At 44.7% G+C, this 19,866-nt stretch overlaps 2 protein-coding genes across 20 annotated transcripts in view; one reads left to right on the top strand and one right to left on the bottom strand.

Annotated features, from left to right (window-relative positions):
- Positions 1-612: 612 nt before the first annotated feature.
- On the bottom strand, positions 613-6,082 carry HPS6 (HPS6 biogenesis of lysosomal organelles complex 2 subunit 3). The gene has a single exon (XM_084846527.1). It carries the CDS (start codon positions 5,350-5,352, stop codon positions 2,899-2,901), a length of 2,454 nt encoding a protein of 817 aa, XP_084702653.1. The 5' UTR covers positions 5,353-6,082; the 3' UTR covers positions 613-2,898.
- Positions 5,699-19,866, top strand: part of ARMH3 (armadillo like helical domain containing 3) — a 177,133-nt gene continuing 162,965 nt past the window's right edge. For 6 of the 19 annotated variants that reach the window (XM_084846562.1, XM_084846558.1, XM_084846561.1 and 3 more), the window contains exons 1-4: positions 8,146-8,182; positions 18,742-18,853; positions 19,251-19,307; positions 19,444-19,590. In XM_084846562.1, coding sequence (XP_084702688.1) covers positions 18,752-18,853; positions 19,251-19,307; positions 19,444-19,590 — 306 coding nt within the window. In that variant the 5' untranslated portion in view covers positions 8,146-8,182; positions 18,742-18,751. Of the gene's footprint in view, positions 5,767-8,145; positions 8,183-14,456; positions 14,576-18,741; positions 18,854-19,250; positions 19,308-19,443; positions 19,591-19,866 lie in introns of those variants that run through there. The other 13 variants (XM_084846563.1, XM_084846557.1, XM_084846560.1 and 10 more) reach the window with 7 other exon arrangements.

Below are 19,866 nucleotides of genomic sequence, written 5' to 3'. Positions count from 1 at the left end.
GGGGTGGGCAACTTGTGGCCCCTCAGATGTTTTGGCCTATAACTCCCATCATCCCTCACCATTGGCTATGCTGTCTCGGGCTGATGGGAGCTGTAGGCCAAAACATCTGGAGGGCAACAAGTTGCCTTATGGCATGAATGAAACTTAATTTTAGGCTAGTTTTACCTACTATTTTTCCTTTCTTCCCAGGCCTCATTGTATAGTTTCATCAAATCTCTCAGTATAATTTCTGCTTGAATGGCCGCTTTTAACCTTTACCACCCTTTGCTGGAGGCAACAGGGAGGGAACATAAAGGTAGACAGTGACCCCATAACTGCTTTCACAGAAGAAGCTGAGCAGCTGCCAGCACGGCTCTTGTGCTATGACTCAGCAGACAAAAGTGCACTGATTGCTAGCAAAACAACCTGTTTGCTGCAGTCTCCCCTCCCAGCAACGATCTGTGGAGGGACTTTTCTCTGTCAGGCTACAATTTATCTGCTAGGATTGTTCCCCATTAACAAATGAGGCCCAGAATGAATCAACAACTTGGACAGAAAAAACACACACAGCTGGGTGCTCGCAATGCACATGCCAGATACTTCACAGCCAAGGACAGTGTTCTCTTTTAAGGTTGGCCATTGTCTTTTAATACTGCACACAGGACACAGAAATGGCTTCAAATACCAGAAATGCATTAAAAATAGAATAAACTCATTAGTCAAGGTTAGCATAAAAAGCACCCTTCTGTTCCTCTGCCAAGTTGCTCATGATGGGCAGAGCACATACCATCCAAAGACATCATGTGGACAATTTCTTTCTCTCCCTTGCTTAGGAAGCCCCATTACCAAGGTAACATCAGAAAGAACATCCAAACCTTGCAAAGCCCAGCACTGTCAAAGCCTCATTACTTTTGCAAAAAAGAGGAGGAAGAGGCTTTTGTATAGCTTGGAAAGAGAAAGTGTTCTCCCGTCTACAGCCTTTGCAAGCGCCTACACCCTCAGAGCTTTTTTGACCGGAGGCAAGCTTTACCCTGTTCTTACTCTTAATTTTTTTTAAATGGCTCCAGGCTGAGGAAGCTTGTGGGTGCTTCGAAAACATTAAGGGAGCCTGTAAACAATAGGAAGTATTGTAGATATGTGTTGGCTAGGTTTGGTATGAGTCGTGCACTTGTGCTTTTTCAGTACAGATGCCTCAGAAGGGAACTCATTCTCCTCAGTAACACACTTCATGCCCTGGAGTACCAGGTATTGTCATATCCTCTTTCTTACTATCTGGCAGCGATGGAGTAGAGGAAGATCCAAAGCTGACCCTGTGTCTTGCTACTTATTCACCCCACCACCCTAGAAAGGGGTAGCTCACAGCCAGAAAAGAAAACACAGGAAATACCCAAGATTGCGAAGGTCTGGGTCTAGTCCACAAGGGATGAGCAACTGGTGACCTTCCAAATGTTTTGGCTTGTAACTACCAGCATCCCTTGCTATGCTGGCTAGGCTGATGTGAGTTGTAAGCCCAAACATCTGTAGGGCTACAAGTTGCCCATCTCTGGTCTAGTCAGAGCACATGTGATTTGCTTGAGATTCAGACAACTCAGTATCAGGACAGGCAGGATCCTGTCTGACCAGGGGCCATTAGGCACTAAACAGTTACCCAACACATTCAGCAAGTGGGTGGGGGGGGAGCTGTTGTAGCAGCAATCTTAGAATATAGTGGCTCATGACATTACATCTAAAGAGTCCAGACAGTCCTCATTGCCTTCTTTCACAGTTATTAAACCTATCCTTTGAGCAGACAGAACCAAAGTGCACTGATTTGCTTTTACTCAGCTATCTGCCTCCTTTGTGCCATATGAAGGAATCTTTGCATTTAAACAAATGATCTGAGCAATTTCATGAGGTTTAAAACCACATTCTCCCTGCCACCTATAAAAAGAAAAATCACTCCTGCCTGGAACAGTAAACACCCCCTCCCTCAATTCCTCCTGTTTCATCTGTGCAAGGCAGCTACGGTGATGAAACTCTGGCTAGGTGTTTGCTTAAGCCAGTGGAGGCCCACACAAAACTAGGCAAGAGTCACACTCCCCTGCAAATATTGAGGGCATGGATTATCCCAGTGAAATGCTGAGCCCCCTCTCTACTGACAACTTCCACCATTTAAAACTCACCACAAAAGATAAGGCCACTATAGGGGGCAAAGGTGTGTGCATGTATATGCGGTGGAAATAGTTGGGGCTTCCCCTTCTGCAAGTAAATATTGCATGCTTTACAGCTTGAGTGCATCTGAGGAGTGGGTCCCCAAACAGAGAAGCAGACAGCTGACATCCTCTTAATCAGGGAGTTTCAAAAGCTTTAGTTTCATGAGGAAGTAAAGCTGGCCAGTGAAACTTGGTAGTCCACAGCTGGCTTATTGCCAGGAAAAAAATTCCCCACACCTAAATGGTAGATGCACATAATGAGTTTGAGCATACCCTCAAGGCAGTCAAAGCAAGCAATTCCCCAGTTACACTAAACTTGCATGCAAATATGACTGATGAATGTAGACTGGCATTTTACCAAGATGTAGAGAAAGATTTTAACTCCAGCCCACTAGCATAATTTCATAAAAGGTTGGGAGTACATCAGCAGTAATTCTTCATCTAGCCTCACTATATGAGCAATGGTGCAATTCCTATATGCAATTAACTGCTCTTGTTTAAGGCACCAGAAGCCTCCAACCCTTGCTACAAGCTCTGCAATCTTCCAAATAAACCCACTGGCAGTATAATAATCTTTGGGATTTTCCTTTACTTCGGCAGGGGCAGCTTGCTGATGTAGGGTCTAAGTGGGATGCATAGGCTGCAGCTCTTGACTTTACCAGGAGCAATGACTTTGGATGCCCCTTTGCCTAGTTCCACCTCTATATTTTATGCCACACAATGTGCACTATGTGCAGTTCTGCAAGGGGATTTGCTCTTCCTGGGATGCTGCCTTTGGAACAACCTGTTGGTCCCTGGGTGGGGTTGGTGGAGGAAAAGTTGGGCCTTGTAAGGCATCAGCATAAATTTCAGCCTGGCCAGACGGGAACTGTGCCAGTCTGTGCAGTAGTGGCTTGAGCAGGCCGATGGTCATCTGGGATGACCCACCTGGAGGGAAGGGCAAGGGGTCCTGCTCCGCTGGGGCTAAATGTTGCTGAATAATGCTCAAGACACCAGAAGCACTCAGATCTGCAGGACAGAGCTCCCACAGCTTGTCCAAGTAAGGGTCCAGTGCCCTGTGCCGGCAAAACTCTCCCAAGAGAATAATAAAAATCTCTTTGTTAAGCAAAGGGCTTAGCATGGAGAACTTTTCAGCTGCCCCCATCACACGCTGCCATCGCCCATGCCGGATAAGGAGGCCCATGGCCTGCAGGATAGCTTTGGGCCTCTGGCTAGATAGCAGGAGCTCAATTTCCATTTCCCCGTCTGCCAACGAGCACCTGCTCCTCCTCCTTGGCAGCACAGCCAGTGCTCTCTTATAGAGGGGGACGCCACCCTCAGGGCCCTCCTTGTTGCTGTAAGTCCAAGCGGCACCCATATACTGCTGAGACAGCTCCACAAACTGCGGCAGCCATTTAGGCTTGAACTGGTACAGAGACAGACAGACAAGTTCAAAGAGGGGGACCATGCCATTTGGAGGCCCGTCGTCTTGCTTGCTCAGGCTGGGCACAGGTCCCCCCAGAATTTTCTTCCATACATCTGGAGTGGCTCTGGCTACCAGAACACCGTCACCATTCTGTTGCAGCTGCAGGTGATTCTGGATGGCCTTCCAGGAGGCCCCAGGAAAGGAGCCAAAGATGGCATTCAGGTATGCCAGGTTCTCCCTGTTCAAGTCCAAGTGCAGAAGGCGGCTGAGCTCCTGCTCCACCAGTGCCTCGCCATAGCTCTGCACCTCGCTTTCTGAAGCCCCAACCACACATGACTTGAGGAATTCCAGGTTCTGGTAGCTCTGCAGTTCTAACTGCATTGTGCCCAGCAGTTTGGCATAAGGCTCTGGGAGGGCTCTGGACCTTCTGTCCTTGGGAGCAAGGCTATGGCACAGGATGGACGAAAGCGCAATGGGTGCCTGAAACATGTCCCCCTTCTTCAGTTTCTCCACAGTGAGTTGGGAGCTGCTGAGGCTCCGCCGCTGATAGTACTTGCAGGCCTCTTCAAACACCATCTCCACTAGGTTAGGCTCTGGCTGGCTGCTCTTGTCGGTGCCAGAGAAGTCAAGGCTGTAAATGCCACTTGGAGCAAGGAGCTGCATTTCCTCCTCCTCCTCAGCATGAGAGTCCAAAAACAGCACTTCTTCTGTGCTCAGGGTTTTCTTTTCTATCAGCTGTCTACTGTCCATGTCCACAAGATAAAGAACCCCTCCCAGCAAGCAGGTAAGAGTGTCCCCAAATACCTTCAGCTGGACCTGCTCTCCTGGGGCCAAGGCCTGGCCCCCAAAGTCAAAGATAGACCTCCACACCCCATTGGGCTGAACCAACTCCACAGCACCTGCTTTGGTAACCAGGAGGAGGCCGCCGCAGCTAGAGAGGGCGCAGCTATGGATGTCCAATGTCTCCATGGATGCCAAGAGCCCCACATAGCCCAGCACCAGCTTCTTGAAGTCCACTTCACTGCCAGGCCGTGAGGCTTTTGTACAAATGCACCCTCTGGATGGAGCAGCAATGACAATGTCAGAATGTTCAGGCCGCCAGATGAGGACAAACTTGGTGATACCTGGGAAGGTGGTTGGGGTGGGCACCAGGAAGACACCAGAGGCTGAGGCCAGCACTTGGTAAACGGGGCTGTTGTGTAAGACAATCCTCAGGGGGCTCAGCCGGGCTCCCTGCTCCCCCACCTCAAGGCCTCTGGTGCAGATACAGTACTGGAAGGCTCTCCTCTCTGAGGTCAGCTGGGCATCCAAGGCGGGCCTCTCCTCACACCACACCAGCTGCCCACCCCAGCTGCAGATGGAGACAATCCGGGCACGGGCGCCATGGCAGAGCTCCAGGCTCTGCAGCAGTTGCCACCCCGCGGCGGGCACAAAGCGCCAGAGTTCGGTCCGGCCTTGCTCGCAGATGATAGTCAGCACCCAGGAGACGGCTGTGGCGGGGCTCTCCAGGAAAAGCAGCCCCACCACGGGCGGCCGAGGAGGCTGCCAGCTCCGCTCCAAGTCGCCCCCGTCAGCGCCCAGGCGCTGGAAGGCCACGACCCGAGCCTGGCAGGCCGGCTGGTTCCACAGCAGGAGCAGATGCTGCCTGTCAGGGCTGGCGAGGATGCGGCTGGGAGCCTCGTGCGGGAGACGCTGCTCCAGCAGCTCCCGCAGGCAGTGGCCACGCACGAAGTCGCTCCAGTCCGAAACCTGCCGCAGCGCCCCGGCTCGCTTCATCTCGGGGCGGCTGCCGGCCACATGGGCGACGGAGGTGAGAGAGACGAGCCGCAGCAGGGCCCAGCTCGGAGCTCACCAGCTCGCCGTGCCCGTGGCGAGGCCGGCGCGCCTCTCCCAGCTGGGAGGAGCGCCTCTCCCCGCCCCGGGGCCTTTCCGCCGCCTCTGGCGCAATTGTGTGCCGGCTAGACGCCCTCCTCTCGCTGGATCCCCGCAAGCCGTTCGGCGCCCGCGCGAGCTCCGTGCTCGAAGACTCCCGCGCCCTGGCTCGAGGCTTTCCCGGAGCTCCCAGGCTCCGTCCTCTCCCCTTCGGCAGCTCCTGTGCTCGCTAATCCTGCTGCTGCTGACGGTCTCTCGGCTCCGGGAGCAGCCAGTGTCTACTGCGCCTCGGCTCCGCCCCGCGTCTCCTGTTCCCAAGTACGCTGCTCCCCTGTCCTACTCGTGCTACCGCGCTGGCTTCCCCTTTTTCCGCCTCTCCCGTCTCTCGCACCCTGAGGGAAGTAAGGCAGCGGCGCTCCCTACGCGCCCCGCGGAGGCCGGACGCTGCGCTACGGTTCGATCCAGGCGCTTCTCTAGCAAAGGACTGGGCGCCCGGGTGGCGACACCCTTCCGAGCCGCCTTCTCCCTCCGGGGCCAGGAGGAACAGCGCCCCGCTCCTTACTGCAATCACGAGTTTCCGGGCGGAGTCGCTCCCCTCCCCGTACCTCGGCGCCAAAGCCGAGCTGCCTCCAGCTCTTGCACTTCCGTCCCTGCCCGATGAGGTTAAAGCCCCGCGGTCCCGGCGGCTGAGCTGCCCCTCTGCAGCGCGCAGCGGCTGGAAGAGAACGGCCGCCTTGTCCAGCCTATTTGGCAGCTCCGCCCAGCGTTAAAGGGACACTGAGGACTAAAACAGGCATCACTTTACATGAGCGTCTAGCCCTTCTGTCTTTGTATTTTTTTTTTTTTTTAAACTCTAGAATAAGCTCAGGGGCCCAATCCAGATCTTAAAAGCTTACCACGCCCCCAGTCCTGATCTGAATTTTGTTCCTGCACCTACTCTAGAATAAAAATGAAAAAAGAAAGAAAAAGATGTAGCTGCTAGAGACACATTTAAATTAATGCCTGTTTTTGCCCAGTAAGAGAGGAGACAGCATGGGCTACTTTCAGAACTCGATTCCGGCCGACAATGGGAGAGGAATAGGCTGTTATCCAGCAGGTCTGGTACAGTCCTGATCTTGTTCCTTTTGCATTCTTATTTAGGCTGAAGTTTAGGATTTCAGCCTAAACTTCTAACATGCTGTGCAGTCCACAAACAACTTAAGCCATGTGTGATAATGGCCTAAAATGTACACCAAAGGCAGCATCATATACAGGCTTGGGAATAACTGAATAGAACTTCTGAATATGCACATACAGTATTGGTCTGCGATCCTAAACACATTCATTTATAAGTAAGGCCCCCTAAAATTAATGGCCATTACCTTACTTTGAAGAAGGGTTCCACCCTCTACACCCTTACTTTGAAATAAGTACCATTGAACACAGCGAACCCTACATCTGAATAAATATGCATAGGATTGGGCTGCCTGTGTATTTCGGCTCAGGGTATTAACTAGTGAGGATATATTGTAATCATAGAATAGTAGGGTTGGAAGGACCGATAAGATGGTCGAGTCCAACCCCCTGCTCAATGCCATCCCATGCCTTTTAAATGGCAACTTCCTCACCTTATCTGCAGAGGAGCAGTTGGGAATAGGAAAGATGGCGTTCATGTGTATGTAGACTTATGTGGATACAGCAGAACTAACCAGGCCTTTTGCTTTGCCAGGAGTGAGTTGGATCCAGAAACGCACTTGTTGCTGTTAAGTTTCCTGTCTCTGCTTCTTCTACACAGATAAGTAGAGGCAGGAAATAACCTGGGGTTACAAATAAGCAAGGCAGAAACTCGGAGAACAACCATTCTAGATGAGGAATTCTTTAAATCTGCTGACTACAAGCAAAAACTACGTCAAAAATTTGTCCCACTCCACAGCGAGCATGCGCTGCAGGGCATAATGTGCACACAATCACTAGGCAACAAACTGGCCCTTGCTTTGGTGTTCTGATGGTTTTGCCTGGATAGTGTAATAGGGTTTCTGCTCACTTCTGCTTGTGTGAGCCTGTAATCACAGACAGCTCAAAACTCCTACATTGTAAACGGATCTACACAAGACTCAAGTTAATTCATGGCTTAATTAACTCAACAAAGATAAATTAATTACAACAATCCTATACATTTCTATCCAGAAATGCCCAAATTGAGTTCAAAGGGGGTTATTCCCAAGTAAGTAGGCATAGGAGTGCAGCCATATATCTTGGAAGCAGATTCTCTGCGTATTTTCCTTAGCACGGAGGTTGGGGGTGGGGTGAGAAATTTTCCATTAGGAAGGATTAGGATTCCTATGCACAAGACGATGGACCGTGCAGCCCAATCCTATGAACGTTTGCTCTGGAGTAAGTCCCATTGTGTTCAGTGGGGCTTTCTCCTAGGTAACAGTCCGTAAGATAGCTGCATAGGACTGAACTGTGAAAATTACAACTACTTCCATAATCAACTCTGGGGGTCGGTAGGGAAAGTCCCCCTGAGATCTACCTGTTCCAAATTTCCTTTCCTCCTCCGTAGCTTTATCTTGCTATCCTTTCCGCCTCCACTCGCGCTAGGACCGAGAAGGAGCCAGCGTCCACGAAAGGATAGTAGGAGGGCTCAGGCCGGTCAAGAAGAACGCGCCTGCGTGGTGGGAAGAAGGGCGGGGCGGAGGCTTCCTCGGTGACGCATGCGCACTCGGAGGCGGTCGCCCCGCTCAGGTAACAGAGGGTATGTTTCCCTGCCTCACCGGGGTCTGGCCTCGGCTGGCCCCTCGCTCTGTTATTCAGGCCACATTCCCTGATAACAGAGACGGAGTTAGTAGGCTTCGACGCTGGGGGCAGAGGGCGTGATAGCATTGCCTGGGATCGGGCAACAAAACGTGACGATGAGGGCAAAGGGAGCCCAGCTGGGATTTTGGGGGAAGGTGTCTGTGGGGGTTTCTTCGACGCTGCTGCGGGGGGGACACAGGGGTCTGTTTCTGTGAGGGTGTCTTTGTGTGTCTATATAGGGAGACTTTTCTGGGATGGGGAGAAGATAGTCTGACTCCTTGTAGAGTCAAGGTAGGGTGGGGTGAAGGCAGACGCTGCTCATGAGGCACCTTTATGCACTTCCTCTTCCAGTTCACCATCCCTCTTCATCAGGTGCTTTCACCTTCTGCCCCTGTTGCGGTTTAGAAGTTGAAAGGGCTTCCTTGGGCTGTTGCCCCAAGTATTTCTGTGTTACACTCTCCACATGGTTCCTGGGCCACTGAAACAGGGATAATGTACCCCTTTTTATTTCCACCTTCAAACAAAATTTGGGGCTATTGAAATGCCTGTACTAGTGCTCAATCTAGCTACATTAAAATCTGATTTTGCAGCTCTCACTTCTACTCTGGTGACATTTTAAAATAACTGTTTGGTGTGAAGTAGCAAATGATCTATCCAGGCAATAGAAGGTTCTGTCTATGCTTTTGGTCTCCATGTGTGTCTTTTTTTCCCCTTGTCTAGTCACTCCATTCCATTATCACTTCCACCCAATTGTCAGTTCTCCCCTGCCCCCTCAATCTGTCAGCTTTCTGTGCTCACTGAGTTATGATTAGACTGTTTTTTTGAGTGAGTCCCCCTGTCGGGGTTTTTTTCCTTAAGATTTTTTTTACTCTTGTAAACCTTGGGGTTACCCCAAGTCTGCTAATACCTCTTGTGTATGGGTGGTGTGGTTTTACCATTCACACACCTATGGGAGAATTTGCTTCGGTATTAGAAGGAAATGATTAGGGTGGATTCTTCCCTCTCTCCTCCTCCACCTTTTAGTTCACACTTATGGGTGAAGTAGCAATTTCTAATTTGTGTTGATGAAGGTGACAGCAGAACCAGGAATAGTTCTAGACTAATTAACATGGAGTACAATGTTGTGATCTTGTGAATAGTGAGAGCTTGTATAGCTTCTTTGGGTTAATATGAATCTTTACATGGAGCACTTATGTGAAGAAACTAGACTGTAATATGCAGATAGATTATCAGGTCGCAATTGCATGTATGTACCTTGTTCACAGGGAAGCTGGTTGTGGTTTTGTGTGTGAGAGTGTATGACTTTAATCACCTCACATAACCATCTGTATACATGTTGCATGTTACTTCCTACACAAAAGTAATTCCGTGCAGGAATTCTGTAGTACCTGAGTGTTCTTGCATATGACCATAAAATCAAGCAGCATCTGGAAGTACTATAATCTCCATATGCCAGTTCTGTTCATTTTTTTTTTAAAATTCCTTTGAGTTCCACTGTCTTGTGGGACATACATTACAAAGTGGGGGGAAGTCTTAAACTGAAATGGCTAAAAACTGTAACATCACTACAAATATTTTAAAAGTGGCTAATAAAATATATTTCATATGCAGTTTCCCATTCTATAAAGCAGGCTCTCTGGTGTGAAAGAGCAGCTGTAAAACCTAAAACCACAGTGGATGTGGTATTCTTGACCACCCTTGTCTTTGTGCATCAGAGTTTCCTTAATTGGGAAATACAGGTGGGATCTGCAACAAAATATTGCAGCATATTCTCACCTCCTAATAACAGTATTCCTCCACAGGTTTCCAGTCAGGCCATTCAATCCTCGATCTGCCTGCTTGCCTGCACGCTCAACATGCCATGGTTAATGAGCATGCTTGGTCCTCATTATGTCGTCTTGTGTATGTGTGGTGCCCTGTTAGCTTTTTTTTTTTAAAGATTACTTTTTGTATAACTGCAGGACATGGGGTTCCTCTGCTACCTTCCTCTTGCTTCTCAGTAGCTCTGTTGTGACTCCATTTCTGTTGGCTGTCACCACCTGAGTTCACAATTAGAAGTTATGATCTCATTTTCTTCCCCCCTCTTCAGTGGGTGCAAACCCCTGCATTCTATCACAGTGATAATCAGTTCAGAAAGTATTTTCAATGTTTTGCAAGTTTCTTGGTGTTTATCTAGAGGAACAAATTCCTTGGTTTCTATTCTGTGGTAGCAGTGATAGCTGTGGGAAGACTTGCTCATAGTTGTCTGTATTTGTTTCTTATACTTCCTCATGGAAACCCTCCCCATTTTAAAGATGGGGAGCTGAAATTGCAAGTGTATGGCTGACTGAAGACCAGCATTCATGTTCTGGCTGGGACCGATGTCACTCTGGCAGCTTCTCACGGATCTCCGTGGGAGCTTTCTCAAACAGCTTTTTAAAAGGTTGAAAAACCTTTTCATCTCCCCCCTGGAATTGAAGGGGCGGGGCAAGGCATGCTCTGGACAACATGGAGAAAAGTAACCCCCACGAGATAGTGGGGGGGCTGGATTCCAGGATTATCTTCCCAGGGCTTTAACAACACAAAAAGCTGTACTGAGACTCCTATTTTATAGGAGAAAACACGGCTGACGTGTTCCATAATATATGCTTTAAGAAATATCAACAACCTCTGAGGGATGATTTAAGAAATGTACACAGTATTTGAGAACATCTGAGGACCTGTAAGATCTGTTTGAGAGAAACATGTCTGTGCCGAGGAGAAGAAGGGAGCTGGCATCGACTCCCCCCACATCCTCTGTGTCAAAAGTGTCAAACAGAAGATATAGGGGAATTATTTACGCTGATAAAGACTTCATCTTCGCAATTTATGGAACAAGTCAAAAGGTTGGATTTAATCCAAAATTCCATCACCGCCCTGCAAGGAGCTGTAGATTTAATTAATGCGTCACGGCAAAAAATGGAGACGAAAATTAATGAGCTTGAAGACCGAGCGGCAGGAAATGAAACTACGACACAAATTTGTTTTAAAAGTATCTCTGATAGAATCTCTCAACTGGAGGCCTTCACAAAAAGATCCAATGTATGTATTATTGGGATTAAAAATCTGCCTAATGATATAAAATTGCCTGTTTTTGTGGATAAACTTTTGCATGAGATACCCCTATTCCATCTGATGACTTACTTGATACTGAGCAGGCATTTCATGTGCCAAATGCTAAAGGGACTGATTACACTATCATAGCTCAATTTGCAAAAGTCTCCACAGAGAATTATATTCTCTGGAAGGCAAGGGAGGCTGGAAGCCTTTCCTGGAAACAAGATAAAGTTATGTTATTTCCAGACCACATCAAAGAGATGGTGAATAAAAGAAGGCAATTTATCAAAGCAAAGAATATGGCAAAACAAATGAACTTACAATATTACTTAAAATATCCTGCTACACTTTGTATTGTGTCTGAAGGTCAGATGAAGAAGTTTCTAAATCGTGAAATGGCAGAGGCATGGCTTAACGTAAAAATGCGTGAGAATTCTGTTACAACCCCATGAAGTGGAATCTTTAAACAAGCTTTGTTAACTGTGTTTAGTCTACATGATCCAGGCTAATTCAGAAGATAAATGATTATATTTATATTGGTTTACTTTCTTTCATCTTTTATTTTTTCTTGCTTTTCTTTATATTTTTTATTTTAAAATAGATAATATATCTAGTATAAAATATTACTGGTGGTTGAAGGTTTATATTAAGTTTTATTATTATATAATATATATATAATTACTAATAATATAGGCTTTTGGGAATGAATTGTAGACCTGTTTCTTTGATATAAGATTGATGATATGATATAGAAATGTAAGGTTGTTTATTAAACTGTAAGATTGTTAAGGTTATAGATATAGTTTTTAAAATAGAATGGCATCGGAGGCCGGGGGGTGTTGGAGTTTAAACTCAATTCTTTAAGGGGGAGGGAAGGGGAGGGATTTTTTTCTTCACTTCCTTTCCTCCTCCCTTTTCCCTTCCCCCCCCCCCCTTCTCTCTTTGTTATTGTGGTGTCCTCATCAGAATATTGTACTGTTGGGAAATTGAAGTATTGATTAGGTTGTTGGTAATTTTGGTATTGTTGATTTCATTTATAAAAATAAAATAAATAACAATATATTCTCCCAAAAAAGAAAAGAAAAAAGACCAGCATTCATGGCTAAGTAGCAATTTAGATCCAAACCTCTCTGGTTTGAGTATAACATTTCTCACCAGATCACACTGCCATAGGAAAACTCCATTAGGGATTTGGGTCCCTATTTTGACAGTTAGGTTAGCATAATAGGGATTGGCCCAGAGGATGGTTTGAAAGTACCTGGCACAGTTCTCCTGCTGAGATGAGGCAGGTTTGGTCCCGTAAGGTACCTTAATGGTAGGCTTCTTGGGAATCCTACATAAACCATTCTGAGGAACTGAGGAAGAAGAGCCTCATTACATTTACAATGTCATAAATAAGACTTTCTTTGTATATATGTAACTGATATGTCCATTGGGAGGCACTATAGGGTTACTCTTAGTGTGTCTGCTGTTCTCCAGAAATAGTTGTGCTTGATTATACCAATATTAGCTAATCCTCTTCACTGTCTCTAATTCTTCTAGCTTACTCTTCATTTTGCTTCAGTGTTTCTACTTTGAAGAAATAAGAGCAGCTTGTTCAGGATTCCAGATGGTGATCCAGGGAGATCTGAGCCATGAGAGCTAGAGAAATTAAGGGCATAATCCTATGCATGTTTAGACAGAAACATGCATAGGATTTCTATGTAAACATGCATAGGATTGCACTGTAAATGTGTTAAGTCATAGTCAGGCATGTTTTAACCTGAGGGCTGTAAGATGGCAGGAAAGCAGGAGTTCTTGCATTATAAAATTGATCTTAGTGTACTCTTTTCCCCCAACCAGTTTATACAACAGAGATAGTCACTGCTTCACCACTGGTCTTTGATAAGGTGGTCAAAGATCCAAGTACACTAGGGACAATACTTGTGTTACACCTGTAACTCATGTTCTTTAAAATCAGACAGGCTTTGTTGAAATGTTTGATAATAACTGCCATCAGAAATTTGGCTTTCTCAGGAGATTGGCATTAAAAATGGCTCAGTACTTACCACAACTGTAGGTTTCAGGATGAAAAAGAAGTGCTTTATGGCTGTGGAGTGGCTTTACAAGTTACGCTAAGGCAGTTAGAGCTTATTACTCATGCACAAGTTGTTTCTTTAGTTCCATGTGCAAATGTATTCATGGCAGTTGGATCATAACGGGCTTAATTTAGAGAGACAGTAGACCATTCTGATGGAAGAGGTCATTCTAGACTTAATTTTGTTCCCTTTTAGTTTAATTTATAACTCTGGCAATAAGAAAGAAATTTGCTTCAGTCATGAGGGGAGATTTCCAGCTTTGATCACGAAATATAATATTTTACAATGCAATATCTAACACAGAGCTTCCTTTTTCAAGGAATATTCCAATTTAAGCATATCTAGTAGAGTTTGGTGCAATTACTCGGTTACTGCTTCAGCTTGCAACCATAAGTCAGATCTGAAAATCTATTTACAGTGGCTACAGAGAATTTTGAAAGGTTCACAAGCATGGCATAATGATGATATCCTGCCCTTTGTTAATTCATAGCACTTGGTGCATTGTTTGAAAATGGAGGCTGAATGGCTGTCATTTCCCCCAATTGCTGAGTGTGGTATACTGCAGGATCAAACTGCTACATATGAAAAATAGCTCTTGGTATGGCTGTTGGGAGAGTGCTGTGATCCATCCCACCCATTGGTCTCTTGAGCTCAGCTTACTGGTGAGCCCCAGTTGCTGAGGGATCTTGGGCTGCAGCTCAATCTGCTGGTTTGCATAGAAACCTCATAAGTGCTCTATTGAAATAATTTATTGCTGCAGCTTCTGTCATAAGCAGCTTCTCTCCCATGTAAAACTGGAGAGAGAAAACCTCCTCAGTACTACTGATTTGTGTAGGTCATGAGATCAAATAAGCCCTTGACGTTCCAGAACAAGGATATTTGTGCTTTTCATGTGCTTTCTATGGATGTTTTGGGGATTATTTAGCGTAGGGACCTATAAGAACAAAGGGATTGTTCAATTGTTGCCTCTAGCGATTTCCCTTATGCATGTACATTCTCTCTTATTTGGAAAGTCTATGTCCCAGTTCTAGCCTTGTTGAAAGCATGAACTTATCTGCATCTTCTTATTACCTCTTTCAGCAGCACTCACTTTATAAAGGGTGGTGCTTAGTAGCACTCCGTTTACAAAGGGACCTAGAATCCTCTGCCTTCCTGGACATCCCATAAAAGTGCTGAAGTCTGCTGCTGAACTCATAGCTGTAGGTATACAAGAAGCATATTGGTTTTCTTTAACCCCATATAAGAACACTGAACTGGAAGCATGGCATGTTATTAGCTCTGACACTGATTCATTAATTGTAATACAATTAGAGCACTGTGAGTGGATGTACACAGGCTTGCGCTGCTGCTGCCCAAAATATTTGATTGTTAGTGAAGGACAGAAGTCTTCAAGCTTTTACCTCTCTCTGTCCCCGTTTCTAGAACATTCTCTCTCTCTCTCTCTCTCTCTCTCTCTCTCTCTCTTTATTTTAAATAGTTTTTTTTTTCACTTTTCCCATGATACAGGGAAAGAGAATAGGAGACTTTTCAGGAGAGAGAGAGAGAACATGTATCTGAACTAGGTGTTTTTGTGGCATGAACTTAAATTATTTTGCATTTACTATAAGATTCCATGGGTCTGATAAGCAAAAAGTTGTAGGAAAGTGATAACTGTAGTCCATTACTGTTGGATCACGCATGCTCACTGGGGAGATCTGCTTATGCTAGCCAGAGATAGACATTATTTTCCAAAGGTATGGAGATGTGAAGGCTTGGAAAAAAGCTGGAAAATTTTGAAAAAGCCCACAGTCCCCCCCCCCCAAGGCCTGCTTTTGTTTGTTTCTTAAAAATTGAACTATTTTGGATTATGAAATATTTTATTTTAGAGTGATGAATAAAATATTAACACAGTGTTCATATATTGCTGCCCAACTTTTATTCATCCAAAATGATTTCTAAAATCTCTGTAATAGGAAGACTTTATAGGAAGACTTGAGATGTACAATTTCTGGAAATGTTGAAGTCATGGGGGAGAACATTTTAATCCTTTCTGTAAGCTTCTCAGCATAGTTAATTCTTCTGTTCCTTATTAAACTTAATGATCTAATGTATCTTTTTCTGATAGACATTTAGGGATGCTCCAAGTCATGCTCAGTTTCTGAACATTTGACTAGAGTTGCATTATAATATGTGAAGAAAATGTGCATTCTTGTTAGTTTCGTTTTTGTCCTTTAGAGTCCTGTGTTTCTTGGCTTGTTCTGGTTAGATGTTGTAGCAGTGAATGTATGTAGTCCTAAAACCCACATGTGACGCCACCTCATGTGACAGAACAGTGTATGGGTTATCACACCTATGTTTGTTTTTAAAAAAACAACAGTGTTGAGTATGGAACTCACTGCCACAGTTTTTAATAAAGGTCCCAATTACACTGTTAGGGAATGCTGTCTCTGCTATTCAATCTTTTCGCCTTGCCACCATAACAAACCCAGAAACTCAGCCTGGTTCCTATGGTAAAGGTGTGGGATTGACAAAATGAACAAAAAATAAGGTGTTTATTAAGGGCAATCATTTACAAAAGGGAATAAAATGTCACTTTTCAAATAATAAGCTGAGATTGTGGAAATATTCTTAAATATGTTAAATCACCATTCCTCACAGATAAGAATCTCCCCCAGCTAAATAAACTCTCAATTGCTTTTCCTTCAGACCAGATTTCTGTAAACTCCACCCCAACCAATTGCTCTCAAACATGAACAGATACTATACGCCAGTCTTCCTCTTCCTCCATCTCTTCCTGTTTCTTCTGGCTTCTAAGATAATTCACATGTTTCAGGAGCCACTTGCTGAAGTTCCTAAAATGTATTGTGTATAACTTGGTTTGCTCATGTTTGGTATATTTAAAAGTATAGGTTATTCAGACAATACTTACAAATTTACTGAGTTTATTAAGTTAATGAAAATTTTAATGAGGAAGCCAAGTTATACATAATACATTTTATGTTCCTAAAGTAACAAAGTGACTTCAGATCTGTGAAGAGTACTAAAAAAATAAGTACTGGATTTTTTCAAATTCCCCCGAAATTTCAGTTTTCTTCTGGGAGTGGGGGAATAGGACAAAAAACAGTTTTTCTCCATTGTGTCAAAATTTCTGGAAATTTTACATCTCTACAAATGTAGCAATTGTTATAGTTCCTGTAGTTTGTCTCTTAGACCAGACAAATATATAGTAGAAACGTATGCTTTATGGCTTGCTTCATAAGCCTGGTATTTGCAGAAAATAAATCCCTTGAGTGGTCTGAAAGAGGTATCTGTCAGTCGCTGAAAATGCTCCTGGAGGGGAATAGTTATGCTATTTTCTCCCTGCTGTGTTCTCTCCTGTAGGCCAAATTGTTGAGCTCTCTAGGCACTGAACACGTTCTGCCATGTTTGTACTGTTCTGTGCATTATTTATTGTGCTGTAACGGAACTGCTGCATGTCCTTTCTTCTGCTTTACTTCTAATAGCCTGCATGAACACAGATCCTTGTTGCTTTAGACACACTGCTCTCAGAGCAGGGAGAGATGCTGGCAGAGAGCCCAAAGAAAGGGTACTTTTGCAAATTGCATATTGACTGTGAGATTGATGGGCAGTGTGAAACTTATTTTGTGACTTGTACACCAAAAAAGCTATGATAGGGGAAGCCCACAAGCAGGACATGAGTTCAACAGTACCCTCCTGCTCCTGTTCCCCAGCAGCTGGCATACAGAGAGGTGTTGTTGTTGTTTATTTGGTCAGTCGCTTCCGACTCTTCGTGACTTCATGGACCAGCCCACGCCAGAGCTTCCTGTCGGCCGTCGCCACCCCCAGCTCCCCCAAGGTCGAGCCCGTCACCTCCAGAATATCATCCATCCACCTTGCCCTTGGTCGGCCCCTCTTCCTTCTGCCTTCCACTTTCTCTAGCCTCAGCATCTTCTCCAGGGTATCCTGTCCTCTCATGATGTGGCCAAAGTACTTCAGTTTTGCCTTTAATATCATTCCCTCAAGTGAACGGTCTGGCTTTATTTCCTGGAGTATGGACTGGTTTGATCTTGCAGTCCAAGGCACTCTCAGAATTTTCCTCCAGCACCACAGGTCAAAAGCATCTATCTTCCTTCGCTCAGCCTTCCTTATGGTCCAGCTCTCGCAGTCATAGGTTACTACAGGGAATACCATTGCTTTAACTATGCGGACCTTTGTTAGTGTGATGCATGGAGCGACTGAAAAGGGGCATTCGGGGTGGTGTTCCGGGATGGGGATTGCAGAGCTGCGAGTATGACACATCTGATGTGTTGTATGGCAGCTTCCTCTCCCAATCGGTCCCCCTGCTGCTAGACAGTGGAAAACGGCTGTCTAGCGAAAAATAGCAAGGCAGGAGAGGCGTGGAGGGAATGATCCCTGCCCCCCATGCCTCTCCAGCCTTGTTTAGGATAGGCAGTCGCCTCCGAGTTTGGAGGAGGCCGCCTATCTTGATAGGATTGCACTCTTAATGTGATTTAAATGTTCTATTTTGTAGATGCTTTATTGGAATATTTTTAAACAGTTAAAGACAATAGCATGTATTTCCCTTTAACTGTTTAAATTTAAAGAAAAAAGAGGTACTGAAAACTGTTTAAACACTAATAAACTTTAGCAACCCAAAGAACTGTACATGATATGCTGACAACCACTTGTCTACAACTTTGAAAGTGCCACACTTGCAATACAGTATTGTATTTGCAATTGGCATCCATCTATTGTTACTAATGAACTTATGAAATGGAAAATTTTCTGTAGAAAAATAAAGCTCTGAGAAATTTTATTTTTCCACATCACAGTGCACTACATTTACACTTGCTGTTTCGGGCTGTTAAAACCTACGTCTGAGTGAGCTACAGCGGTCCTCTGAACAGTATATGGGAGATCTGAGTTTGAATTTTGGCTTAACCATGAATTTGTTGGGCTACTTTTGGCAAGACCTTCTCTCCAATTCCTCATTTGTTTAAAAGAATCTGCAGCCTTCTGTTCCCCATCTGTCCCCTACCTATCAAAAATACTTCATGTGAAATTATTCTTACACTGGCTGTAGGAGGGAAACTATTATGTGTAAAAATCATATGCATATCTGTTTGCTATGCATATATGTAACAAAATGTATGATTAAATTTCCTTATACCTTTTTATCCCCAGTATACATTATACCCCCATGTAGGAAAAGTGCTGTGGCTATAATAACCCAGATGATATTATGATGGTTCTAATGACTATGAAGTGCTTTGTGAGCTCCATACATTTGCTGAGATGATTAAGCATAATTTGAGAAGGTGTGAGGGCTATGTAGGTTTACTTCTAGAGAAGCTCTCTGAAGTCTAGCATGTCTCTCAATCCCTAGGCTGTAAACCATGGCACAAGCTGAGAAGAAAGGTGGATTGCTTCGGAAATCTTCAGCTAGTAAGAAACCCTTGAAAGAGAAAGTTGTGCTAATGTATGATGAGATTTTCATGGTAAGGGTTGTACTTCTACTCCTCTCATTGTGGCATTTTCATATATATCTGGATCCTGTTCTCAGTTTATATACTATATATTATATTTATATATTAGTAATATCAAGTATTAAGAATGAGATGTGGAGAGCAATTAATTGTGCCTGATGAAGTGCCTCTGGCCATGCTTTTACTTTCGTGTTTTGAAGAGTATATCTCTGCACTGGAGCACTTCCCATTGTAGAAGTATCTCTGCAGCTACTTCTAATCATTGATAATCTGCAGAAGAAAGTATGGTGTACCTCAAGGGCCATCTGTGCATGCTGTTCCCTGGATCTAGGAAGGTTAAAATAGTGCAATAAGATATTTTGTATCTAGTTCACAGCAGCCATGTAACAGCAGTTCCTTTCTGTTTCAGACAGAAGATCCCAGTAAATGCAACCCTCGGTTTTGGGAGGAGCTCTTCTTGATGAAGGTAATATGCTAGAGATTAAAACCATCCTCTTTCCCCTTAATGTTGCTTCATATTTACTCTCCCAGGTACCAATTCCCAGCCTTTAGTCATGTTCTCAGTGGCTCCATGAATTGGCTTTTCTTTCTTTGTCTGATAGGTGAATTTGGAGTACCTGGAAGGGAAGCTGGAGTCTCTAGATGGTGAAGAGTTAATGAAGATTAAAGATAACATTAACTGTTTGTTCCAGCACTGCATCCGAGCCTTGGGAGAAGAGCATCCCATCAGAGTGGTCAATGCATTACAGGTGCATTTTTCACAGGCAGGCCTTGGCTTCCATTAAGCTAAATGTATAAACAGGCAACTAGTGACAGTTGTATTAATGCTGATGATGGAAAGAGTCTACTTATTATTAAGATCCACTAAAGCACACACTAGTTTATTGTGCTAGTCCAGATATCCCCTCTTGAGAGACTGTTAACATTTAGACAATAACATATTTTCTCTTGCTTCTTTGTTGGCCTTCGTATGGTCAGTGGCTCAGGATTGCTTTTGAGAATAGTTGTATGCAAACTTATGTCAA

This window comes from Heloderma suspectum, chromosome 3 (assembly GCF_057233095.1).
Source record: "Heloderma suspectum isolate Gila_16-S chromosome 3, 16-S_ref, whole genome shotgun sequence".
In the NCBI taxonomy this organism is placed as follows: domain Eukaryota; kingdom Metazoa; phylum Chordata; class Lepidosauria; order Squamata; family Helodermatidae; genus Heloderma; species Heloderma suspectum.
Note: the sequence above shows the minus strand (reverse complement) of the source record. Positions and strands in the feature narration are given on the sequence as shown.